Here is a 12,142-nt window from a genome sequence, read left to right as displayed (position 1 = left end):
GGTGCCAGGCGTGCGGTGCGGAGAGAGAGCGAGGGACTATCTGGGGGAGGGACAGTGCAGCGGGGGGGGGGCGCAAATTACTTGCCTTGCCCCGGGTGCTGACAACCCATGCTACGCCACTGCCAGGGGGTCTTGGCAGTGAGACCCCTGTTGAGGTGTGATGCCATACTGACCAAGCCACACACCAATCTAGTTTTCCACATGGGCTGCTAAGAGGCACACACAAAAGGCCACCCGCACACCATGAAGGCTGCACTGGTCTGCTCATCTGCTCCTCCTCCCCCCCCAAGCTGGCATTTCAGTGGCATCCTGCCCTCCACAAATGTGCCCAATCCTTCTTTCAGGCCACTTATGCTGCTGGGGGTGGAAAATTCCAGACATCCGTTCTGTGCTGTGTGAAGCAGTTCTTGCTCCTGTCTGTCTCAAATCCACGCCCAGCCAATTTTGCTGGGTGACCCTGAGTCCCAGTGTGATGGAAAAGAGAGAAAAATCTTCTGCCCGTTTTCTCCAAGTCATGCTTTCCCCCTTTTTCTTTTCGGAATGTCTCCTCTGATTCACCTCCAGCTTCAATAAAACAGAGAAACTCTTACAAAACAGAACAGATATGAGAGGATTCAGCCCTCTCCAATACGAGGGCACCCACCTACTTCATTAGAAAGCGACGATAAGCATGGGGGCTGCTAAGACCTTACAAGACTCAGGCAACAGCATATACTTTCCTAAAATGTGCATATGCAAATCTATAGGCAGAGATGCAAATTTAAGTCAACTTTCAGAGGGAAAACTTCCTGGAAGCAATGCAATCTTTTAAGTTTAAAAGGGGTAGGGGAAGGGGCACAGAAACCATGGCCCTGATCATAAGACCATTTAAAACACACACACACACACACACACACACACACACACACAGTCCTGGATAGAGCAATATGTTTCCATTCTCAGGTTTACAGCCAACGCCTTTGCCTCTTATTGGGACCTTTAACACACATCCCACACACCCCAGCAACGGGCCACAGGTAGGTGCTGTCAGTGGTTTTGAGCAACCCACGTCCTGAGTCCTCCACTTCACCTGGCGTGTGAAAACATCCTGCGTGCAGTCAACACCCAAACCGTGTCTTCCTCTCTCCTGGGCTGTTTTCCACACTCTGTGGCCTGTCTGAATGGACCACCCTTTGATTGCCTGGTATATGGAGCAGAATCCTTTGCTCCACCCAACCTCAGTTGGCAGGATTTGAGGCGGCTGTGGGGGACATCTATAACCCAACACAAGACCGTTGGCAAAGGCAGCCCCCGCTCCATCACCCCTTTCATTGGTTACGAAGCACCTGCAAATCCGGAATGCGCCCAGCCTCTCTCTGTCCCTCAGTCTGCATATAAGGCTTGGCTTTTCTCACAGCTGCTCAAGGCAAGTAGGGCAGGAATGCCGTCCGTGTCCACAACCCTCCAGGGCCCCCGAGTCGTCCTGGATCTCCGGTGCCTGAGCCTTCTTGTTCCGCGGGTTCTCCTCCTCGTGGGGCGGTGCCAGCCTCCTCTTCCTTCCCGTCGGGGCGGTGCTGGACCTGTCCTCTTGGCTGCCCCCCTGGCCCCCCCACAGGCCGCCGGGGAGATCCGGGGGCTGATAGCCCATCTGGCTGGGATCCAGGGGGTCCTTGGAGAGCAGGATGCAGATGGAGGGCACGTTCTTGTGGACGGTGAGATGTTCCACGGGGCCCCCCTCCGGCCGGGCTGCCTTGTTCTCCCAGACCTCCAGGAGAGTCCTGTATTGCACTTTGGTGACCTGGTGGAGGCCGCCCACCTTCCTCTTCATGATCTCCACGCAGGTGATGGTCTTGGTGACAGCCCGGCCGCAGCCGCTGAAGACGATCTGCCGGGTGTCCTCGCGCGCCACCCTGCCCATGGCGAAGCCCATCAGGTTCCGGATCTTGCTGCCCTCCTTCACCTTCATCTCAATCACGTCCGAGGGGAGACCCACGAAGGGCAGCGGGCTTTCTTCCTCCGACGTCTTGACCTTCCTGAAGTTCTCCATCCTGGACTGCTGGGGGGCGATGGGCTCGGTTCCCCCAGAAGCCACCGTCTGGGGCACGGCGGCGAGGGATGAGGGTCCCACAACCTCCGGGTTTCCTGGGTGCATCTCGCAGAGAACCCGGTGCCTCTGGCTGGCGGGAAGGTGCCTTAGACCAAGCTGGCCCTGGGTCCATCTAGCGCAGTGCTGCTCACACTGGCCGGCAGCGGCTCTCCGGAGTTTCGGGAGGTGCCCAGGGACAGAACCGGGGACCTCTTGAGCGTTGAGCAGGCGCTCTAACCACTGAGCCACGTTCCAGGGCAGCACAGACGAGAAATGCCCCAAGCCAGGCTCGCGGGACGGGCGCGCCGTCCAGGAGAGACCGCAGCAGCGCTGGCCGGGCTGGATCTCGGCTCGCTGGCCCCTGCAGCTGGACTTCGGCTCAATGGGGCGCCCGGAGCCCCCGGAGGGGTGCAGGAGAGCAAAGGGGGAGCCCCGCGCCCTGCTCAGCGCGGCCCCGGCGTCCGGGCGTCCTCTCCCGCGCCGCTTGGCTTTCCCGCGCCGGACTTTCCTCCCGTTTCCTCTTTGGCAGCGAGCGAGGCCGGCCGGAGCTGCTCCCGGGCTCTCCCTCCGCGTCCGGCCCCCTTAAAGCGAACCCGGCCCGCCTCCCGCCTGCCGCGCTCGCCGCCCGCCGCCGCCTCTGCTGCCTCAAGGACGGGCGCGCCGTCAACTCGGAATCGCTCGTGTCAGCAAAGTGCAGGCAGCTGCTGGGGCTGAGGCGGCTCCGCGGCTGCTTCCCGCCTCCGCTTCCCTCCGCCTCCACCGGGGCTGAGCGGGAGAGCGGCTCCCCGGGGGCCGCCCAGAGCGCAGCCAGGCGGCGGGCAGGCAGAGGTCCCGGAGTGACTTTTCCGGGGACAGGGACTCTGGCCACTGCGGGGCTCAGTTGGCTCGACTCCGGACTGGAAAGAGCCCCCCCTTCTCCCTGTCCACTTGACCAGCAGGCTGAGACCCATAAGTGGGGTTTCGGGACAGGTGGCCCGCGAGCGGCATGGTGCCGAGTCTGCAGCACAGGGAGCATTTTTCTGTCGAGGGCCGCATCCCCTCCTGGAGAGCCTTCCGGGGGCCACATAGCGGCGGTGGGCAGGGCCAGGGACAACCAATATAACTGCTTGAAACGCTCAGGGAGGGAGCAAGTAGGGCCACTCAGGGGTGTGGCCTGGGGAGGGGGAGGGCAGAGTCCCGAGGGCCAGATGGAAAGGCTGGGAGGGCCACCTTTGCCCTCCTCACGGAAGGCTCCCCTCCCCTGGTCTACCCCGAGTGGCAGTGCAGCAACCCAGGGTTCCAGACAGGGAGCTTTTCGCTGTCCCTGGCAGCCCTAGGGGTTCAACTTGGGCTCCGCATGCAAAGCAAGTGTTCTCCTGTTGAGCGAGGCCTCTGTAGCTTCTCAGAGACTCTTTAGGTTCTAAGGCGATAGCTGACCAAAAGACACGGAGGACATGACAGAAAGTTGGTAAATAATAAGCAGGAGGCAAGAGAATATGGACAAGGTAGAGTCAAAAGGAAGCCCCTGGTGACACAGCCCCTAATGGATCTGTGGAACAATCTGCCATGTGATATAGAGATAGCCAATGGCTTATGTGGTCTTTAAAAGAAGGGTTGGGCCAAAGAGGGGAGCTTTCTCTCATATATATATATGTAGTTTTTTCATAAAGTTTCCAAAAGTCATACGACATACAGTGGTACCTTGGGTTACAAATACCTCAGGTTACAAACGCTTCAGGTTACAGGCTCCGCTAACCCAGAAATAGTACATCAGGTTCAGAACTTTGCTTCAGGATGAGAACAGAAATCGCGCGGCTGCAGCAGTGGGAGGCCCCATTAGCTTCAGGTTAAGAACAGTTTCAGGTTAAGAACAGACCTCCGGAACAAATTAAGTTCTTACCAGAGGTAGCACTGTATTTTCTTATCTTATGAAATGTTTTGCACTTCCATCAACCACATCTGAAGATTTTTCAGTCTTTGTCACTTAATCTACTTTTCATTAATTTCACTATTACTTTTAAAAAGAGGGGAGCTTTCTCAAGAGCTACTTGCTACACTAACTATTAGGCATTCCCTCCCCCATTCCCCCCCCCCCAAAAAAGCTGGTGAACATTGTAGAATAGAAATCCATTGTATGTAGAAAACCTCTCTGCTGGCTTGCAAGTCGGAAACACCGCAGGCTGATAAGAAACAGCTGAAAAATGGCAAAACTGTTGCAAGTATTGATTTGCAATTGAGATCTCGACCACATCAGGCTCACGGATTGTTTTTATGCCTGTGGTAGATTGCAAATCTTTCTGACACTGGTTTGTCAAGAACCTGGGTGGAATTTAGGGTTTTCCAGATGAGGCCTGGCAGCAAGGCTGGTGAACGCTCTGTCACGTAGACTCCAGCTGGCTCTTATTTCACTAAGGGCAGTTCCAGTAGAGCCAGCATGGTGTAGTGGTTGAGAGCAGTGGACTTGTAATCTGGGGAACCGGGTTCGCTTCCTCCACATGTAGCTGCTGGGTGACCTTGGGCCAGTCACACTTCTCTGAAGTCTCTCAGCCCCACTCACCTCACAGAGTGTTTGTTGTGGGGGAGGAAGGGAAAGGAGAATGTTAGCTGTTTTGAGACTCCTTAGGGTAGTGATAAAGCGGGATATCAAATCCAAACTCCTCTTCTTCTTCTTAATTACCGGTATATCATTTGCTGGAAACCACAGGAGGGCAGAGGGCTTTTGTCCTGCTTGCATCTGGTTGGCCACTGTGAAAACAGGATGCTGGACTAGACGGGCCCCCTTTGGCCTGATCCAGCAGAGCTTTTTTAACCTTCTTACGTTCTCTCTGGTGGTTCCTGTGACTGTCAAATCACCACGCCTGTTTTTCTTTTGGCTTTTGGAGTTGCCTTGTTAAAATGCTGTTAGCAGTGTGAGTTGCAAGTCTTATCATTCTTTTAGTGCTCAACTCCTTCCCTGGGCTGTCGGGAAGTTTAATCTTAGAGTGGGGAATGGAAGCGTCTTGTCTCTAGCATACATCCACGGAAAGGCCTGTGCATGAATGCAAACAGCCCGTGCCGCACAAGACTGCAATCCCACACCCTGCAGGTGCCACAGTATGGGTTGAACTGTGGACAACGTATAGACAGATGCAGGGCTGCCCAACCCATGAGGCAAGGTAGGGCAGCAGGTTCCACAGAGGTAGCAGATCTGGCTTCCAAGGAATGTGTTATGTACTGAGTTGAATAGGATCCAAACTGCAGCAGTCTGATTGGTCCTAGAACAATAGGATCCAAAAGGCAGCAGTCTGATTGGTCCTAGAACAATAGGATCCAAAAGGCAGCAGTTTGATTGGTCCTAGAACAATAGGATTCAGAATGCAGCAGTCTGAGTGGTCCTAGAACAATGCAGCAGTATGATTGGTTGGCAGGAACCACCCAATCATGCTCCAGATAGAAGTAAATCCACAACCTGATTGGCTTACAGTAGAATTCCGGAATTAGCCAATCATGTGCAGCCCATTGTGTAAATAATGTATATAAAGCAGATACTTTGAGGGGACATTCATTCATTCCTCCTCACCACTATGAGCTGAATAAAGAGCATGAAATCACTTTGCGACTCTGAGTATATTTCAGAATGCATCACCCAGTGCTGCTACCCTGGTGGCAGGGACAGCTGTGGCATGCTCCTTGGAGGCTGGATCTGCCACCTCCTCAGCAGCCCCCTACCCCATGCCACCTCTACTCTTGGCAAATAGGAGGCACTGCTGGTCTCCTCTCACCCTTGATGTAGATCTTCACTCATCTCTTCTTCCCAGGCAGGATGGGGGCACAATTTTGTGGGTCACCTCAGGTACCAACATATCTTGGGCCAGTCCTGGGCAGATAAAAAGGTAAAGGGACCCCTGACCGTTAGGTCCAGTCGTGAACGACTCTGGGGTTGCGGCGCTCATCTTGCTTTATTGGCTGAGGGAGCCTGCATACAGCTTCCGGGTCATGTGGCCAGCATGACTAAGCCGCTTCTGGTGAACCAAAGCAGCACACGGAAATGCCATCTACCTTCCCGCCAGAGCGGTACCTATTTATCTACTTGCACTTTGATGTGCTTTCCAACTGCTAGGTTGGCAGGAGCAGGGACCGAGCTACAGAAATTCACCCCGTCACGGGGATTCGAACTGCCGACCTTCTGATTTGTAAGCCCAAGAGGCTCAGTGGTTTAGACCACAGCGCCACCTGCGTCAGATAGATGATTGTTTTTCAGCAATAGATACAGATCAGGGCTGGGGACCTGAGACAAGGAGGAGGACGCTGTCGTCCCCTGGACTGGTGGTAAGTAAAAAGGAGGACAGGTGAGGGCAAACTGAGGTACCCCATTCACTCATATGGACCAGCCTCCCCAGGGCACGGTAGTGCATGATGGACTTAATTCCAATGGTGAGTCAAGCTCAGGGGGCAGCATCTGTAATGGTCACAGCTCAGGCTTTGCAGGTTCTGGATTGATGACCTCATATCTCATGGGCTCTGAGCCATCAGCTTTAGAATATATGGACTCTCCAGCACTAAGAACCTGGTCCAATTCCCCAGCTGGTGACACAGCAGCACCGGACTCAGACAGCTCCTCCTGTCAACTGAGAAGGACACCAAAAGGAGCTTGGGCTCTGTAAGTACCCAAGGACATTGCCAGCCATCTCTCTAGAGACTTGATGTGGGAGCAGCAGACTCTGGTTATCTCTTGCAGTGTGTAAACAACAAAGGAAGAGCCCTGCTGGATCAGACCAAAGGCACATCCAGTCCAGGACCCTGTTCTCACCATGGACAACCAGATGCAAGCAGGACCCAAGTGCTACAGCGCTCTCCCCTTCTCTGGTTTCCAGAAACTGGTATTTAGAGGTACACTGCTCTGATATTCAAGACAACTACCACGGCCATTCCCTACCTATGTTCAACCTGTATATTTGTAAATGAACACAAGTACTACCAAATGCACAGATTCCTCCAGTGACCTCCTCCCAGGAGAAACAAAATCTGGGTAATTGCTGAAACCTCTCACCCCTTGGAGAAATGGGATGAGCAGCACAACATGCTCCCTTCCAATGCTGTGCAGTTCCTGTCCCAAGAAACACAGAGATTCCACCAGCACATTAAAGAGCAAAATCCCAGTGCTTTGCTTCAGTCGGAAGCATGCTATGCACTGGGCTGGAACATCAAGCTGTGTTTTGCCCAGCCCAGGCACCGGGAGCCAAGAAGCATCATGCTGCAGGGATTATCCCTGTGGCTCATTCTTGGATGTGATAATATGGTTCAGGAGGCTGATGCTTTTGAGGGGAACTTAAAGACTTGGCTTTGGCGCTGCATTAGTATGGAAATTGTTTGTGCTCCTATGAGATAATTATAGTCTTCCCATCTGTATTTTCAAATGGTTTCAAGGGAGGATGGGGAGTTTGGGTGGATCTTTCATTGACGGATGCCCTGGAGCACCTTGTCTTGGTAGAACAGCTTGCTTCACTCTGGGTACGGCTGGAACCCAAACCTTGACATAAGGTTTGCCTCACTCTTCCATGGGGCTGGAGCTCAGAGCATCACTGCAATCTCCCAACCTTCTCTGTCTTGCTGAATAAGTCTCTTATTACTTAGGAACATTGAGAGCTCCTGATGTTGAGTGTGGCCACTGGTCCAACTAGCTCAGCATTGCCTGGCACCTTCTGCACTCAGAGCAGATGTTCTGCCTCTGAGCTAAGGCTCTTTCCCTTTGGAATGGCAGCAGCACAGGGGCAGTAAGTATCTCCCTCCTGCAACAAATGCAGCCAGCTCCCAAGTAAGCTTTGCTATGTTCATGAGACTTACTCCTAAGAAGGGTCTGCATCAAGTGTCGGCATGGTCAGGCATCTGTTGAGAGTTGGCATCTCAGTGGGCAGGCATGGGGCAGGGGACTGGCACTGGACTCCTCAGCTTCCCCATTGCAACCTGCTTATGCTCACCTGCCTCCCATGTTGACTCAGACAAGACTGGGGTGAAAAGGAGGAGCACTCGATGCCTCTGCCCACTTGCTCACTGGCTGTAGTGACCGTTCCCCATGCTGCCTGGGAGATGGAATCCAATAATCCACTTGGAATCCAAGTGGTGCATGCTCTGGTTATCTCCCGCTTGGACTACTGCCATGCGCTCTACGTGGGGCTACCTTTGAAGGTGACCCGGAAACTACAACTAATCCAGAATGTGGCAGCTAGACTGGTGACTGGGAGCAGTCACCAAGACCACATAACTCCGGTCTTGAAAGATCTACATTGGCTCCCAGTACGTTTCCGAGCACAATTCAAAGTGTTGGTGCTGACCTTTAAAGCCCTAAACGGCCTTGGTCCAGTATACCTGAAGGAGCGTCTCCATCCCCATCGTTCAGCCCGGATGCTGAGGTCCAGCTCCGAGGGCCTTCTGACGGTTCCCTCATTGCGAGAAGCAAAGCTACAGGGAACCAGGCAGAGGGCCTTCTCGGTAGTGGCGCCCGCCCTGTGGAACACCCTCCCATCAGATGTCAAAGTGCTAAACAACTACCTGACATTCAGAAGACATCTGAAGGCAGCCCTGTTCAGGGAAGTTTTTAATATGTGACATTTTAGTGTATTTTTCATCTTTGTTGGAAGCCACCCAGAGTGGCTGGGGAAACCCAGCCAGATGGGCGGGGTACAAATAATAAATTATTATTATTATTAATAGCTGCAGAATGGCAGGCTACCCATGTCTGCTTGAAACAGAAGGATTTAAATCGAAACGGGTTGTGAGAGAGCAGCAAATGGCTAACAAGCACAGAGTATTTCTGCCCCTCCGAATAATGCCCAGCTTGACTGATTTGCTTGATATCTGATTCCTCTCTGCCCCCGCACCACCCTGCCAAACTGCATTGGTTGCCTTGCTAATTCTTGCATGCTTGGGCAGAATGGGAGGTGCATGTGCACACGCCGTTCCAATTTAATTCCCAGCTGCCTGGAACCTGCACACTCTGACAAGGGAAGTCCAGCCTTCCATCACAGAATGATAGAGTTGTAGAGTTGGAAAGGACCCCAAGCATCATCTAGGACAATCCTCTGCAGTGTAGGAATCTCAGCAGATGGCCATCATAGCTGTGGACAGGCAGCGAAGCAGCTGTTGAATTCTGGCTGAAGTGAAGCCTATGTGTAAGGTTAAAAGAGCCAGACCACAGTCCATCAAGTAACCTCAAGACTCAATTGTTGCAATGCACTCTGTGTGGGGATCCCCTTGGGCCTGGTCCAAAATGCTGTGGCCAGACTAGTGATGGGGACAGCACAAACCTCTGGTTCTCAACAGCTTGCTCTGGCCACATCCAAGGTTTTGGTAGTAATTTGTAAGACTCCTAACAACTCTGGTCCAGGATACTTCAGGGACCTCCTGATCCCTTCAGTCTTCAGAGGAGTCACTCTGAGTGGTCCCCCGTGGCTTGGAATGGATACATAGCTCAGATCCACCTGGAGCCCTGCTGCGTTCAGAATGGTGGGCGCAGTTTTGTGCCAGCGCCACTAGAGATCAGGCAGGGCTGCTCCCTGTGGAACTTCTGGCACTAACTTATTATTCCAGCAGGCTTTTAAAGATGTCAGATTTTAAAGGTGCTGTTTTTGAATTTTGTGGAGATTGGTAACAACGTTTTTTTAGCCCACCTATTACATCAACCGCTCTGCTCAGCCTCAATCCCCAGATCAAATTCTCACATTTGCTTTAAAGAATCATTGCATCTTGTTTGAATATCACTAATGAGTTTGTAAAAAACTGGAGACATCTTTTTGGTTTTCAGGGTCAAATTCAAAACCAGATTTTCAAATGGGGCAAGTGACCTGGTGGATTGGTAGTTGGGTTGAAGATGAAATGAACCATATGAAGGATATGCCCCTCCTCTTCCAGTTTTGGCCACCAGTTGACCACCTGTTAGGAATATGTTATTGCCATATCCATCCTTCCTTCCTTCCTTCCTTCCTTCCTTCCTTCCTTCCTTCCTTCCTTCCTTCCTTTATTGCTTTTTTAAAAATGCCATGCACACATTTTTTTATTGACCATAAGGAACAAAGACTGAAAACAGACTGCACTAATCATGTCCATTAAATGCTAGAAGCTCCAAGGGGATGAAGATAGGAAAAACTTGGAACAAAAAAGTTGAATCTCTGCAACAGCATTATTTTTACAGGCAACACTCTGCCCAACCATGACATATTTGTCTTTGACCAGGTCTTAAAATCTCTCCTGATATCTCTTCATAGGGAACTGAAATTTAATTGTTGCACTTTGGTCCAAGACTTTGAAATGAATACATCCAATATTTTAATGAGCCTGTATTCTCAACTGTACATCAATGGGGGTGTTCAGGTGCACTGCTTCAGATTCTGTGTTGCTGGTAGTCAGTCTTGCTACCCTTCCATAATCTTCAACTACTCTGATGGCCTCCAAGAATGAGACCTCCATTCAGAAAAGCTTCCTAAACACCTGAAAACTCTGAGGAGTGAACAAGACACGGGTGACTTTGTAGAATTACCTTCTCAATTGATAATCTTGCAGTGTGACACACGCAACTTTGCAACAGAATCTTTCATTAAAAATGTGACCATATTCCCACTTCAGGGGGAGGGAGGAATTACTGGGATATATTATTATAATTTGTTAATGTGCCTTTTTAGCTGCATAATTTTGAAAACTAACAAACTATGTGTATTAAAAGGTAGGGATTGGACTCAATGATCTGAATGGGTTGCTTCCTGACTTCTATGATTCTGTGGTTTCTAGGCATTTGTTTGCAAGAAGAATACCTTGGCTCAGCTTCTTTGGCAGACAAGCTGAGGTGGATTAAGTTTATGCATGGCAAGTGCTTCTTTTCTTGAAGATCCTCTTCAGGCTAGAAAGAGCTGGGGAACAAAACAGGCAGGGAGCTGGCAGTCATTCAGAGAACGTATTGGCGCAGAACGAAAGCCTGACAAGCAAGGCCTGTGTGTGTGTCTCATTAAGTGGGTGCTTCAAGTTTATGGCAAGCCGAGGAGATGAGGATCTTGATAAGGCATTAAAAAACAGTGACAGGGGTGTTCAGGGCTTTGCTTTGCCACAATGCGCTGCATTTCTTAGGCATCCTGAGCAGGGATACTAATAATTCATTCCTCCCCCAAGAAACTAATTTGCTCAAGGTGTGTGGAATCGACTTCTTTCCCAAAAAGCTTTCAAAAAAATGGTTGATTTCCCCACCCCAGATAAAGTGGCGAGTTAACCTGGGTTCAATTTTGCAACCCCAGTGGGCAAAGCTGATGCAAGCACAAAGCACCACAAACTCAAGATTATACATGAAAGTTAATGGATTATTTTTTGCCCAATGAAGTACAAAACAGTCACAATGAAAGTGAACCCTTTTATTCTCTTTTGCAACACACCCTTTTCTTTTATTAGGAGAAATGTCTTTTTGAGCCTGACACATTTTGTATTAACATTTTTATGTGTGTGTTCTATTCTTCCATCATGACCAGTGGGGAAACCAACCTGACCCTGTCCTTTGGCCAAAGAAGAAACAACTGCAAAAAGTTCATTCCCCTCCTGCACTGGGCTGGAAAGGCTAGCAGGCGCACTTTGCACTTTTGCACGCCAAAGCACTTTCCTCACTCATTCCCCCCCCCCCCCGCCAGAAACCCCAGGAACAGTATTTTACTCCTCAATAGGAACAGTAGTTTACATCAATAGTGATGTATGGAAGTGAGAGCTGGACCATCAAGAAGGCTGATCGCCAAAGAATTGATGCTTTTGAATTCTGGTGCTGGAGGAGACTCTTGAGAGTCCCATGGACTGCAAGAAGATCAAACCTCTCCATTCTTAAGGAAATCAGCCCTGAGTGCTCACTGGAAGGACAGATCGTGAAGCTGAGGCTCCAATACTTTGGCCACATCATGAGAAGAGAAGACTCTCTGGAAAAGACCCTGATGTTGGGAAAGATGGAGGGCACAAGGAGAAGGGGACGACAGAGGACGAGATGGTTGGACGGTGTTCTCGAAGCTACCAGCATGAGTTTGACCAAACTGCGGGAGGCAGTGGAAGACAGGAGTGCCTGGCGTGCTCTGGTCCATGGGGTCACGAAGAGGCGGACAC

General features: G+C 51.2%; 1 protein-coding gene across 1 annotated transcript; it reads right to left on the bottom strand.

Moving 5' to 3' along the window:
- Window positions 1-902: 902 nt before the first annotated feature.
- RPP25 (ribonuclease P/MRP subunit p25) lies at window positions 903-2,246 on the bottom strand. The gene has a single exon (XM_083398043.1). The coding sequence runs from the start codon at window positions 2,129-2,131 to the stop codon at window positions 1,391-1,393; it is 741 nt and encodes a 246-aa protein (XP_083254169.1). The 5' UTR covers window positions 2,132-2,246; the 3' UTR covers window positions 903-1,390.
- Between the last annotated feature and the right edge of the window lie 9,896 nt (window positions 2,247-12,142).

Source organism: Podarcis tiliguerta (genome assembly GCF_965153285.1).
Source record: "Podarcis tiliguerta genome assembly, chromosome: 9".
Classification (NCBI taxonomy): Eukaryota; Metazoa; Chordata; class Lepidosauria; order Squamata; family Lacertidae; genus Podarcis; species Podarcis tiliguerta.
The sequence above is the reverse complement of the archived record's forward strand: the minus strand, read 5'-3'. Positions and strand labels throughout refer to the sequence as shown.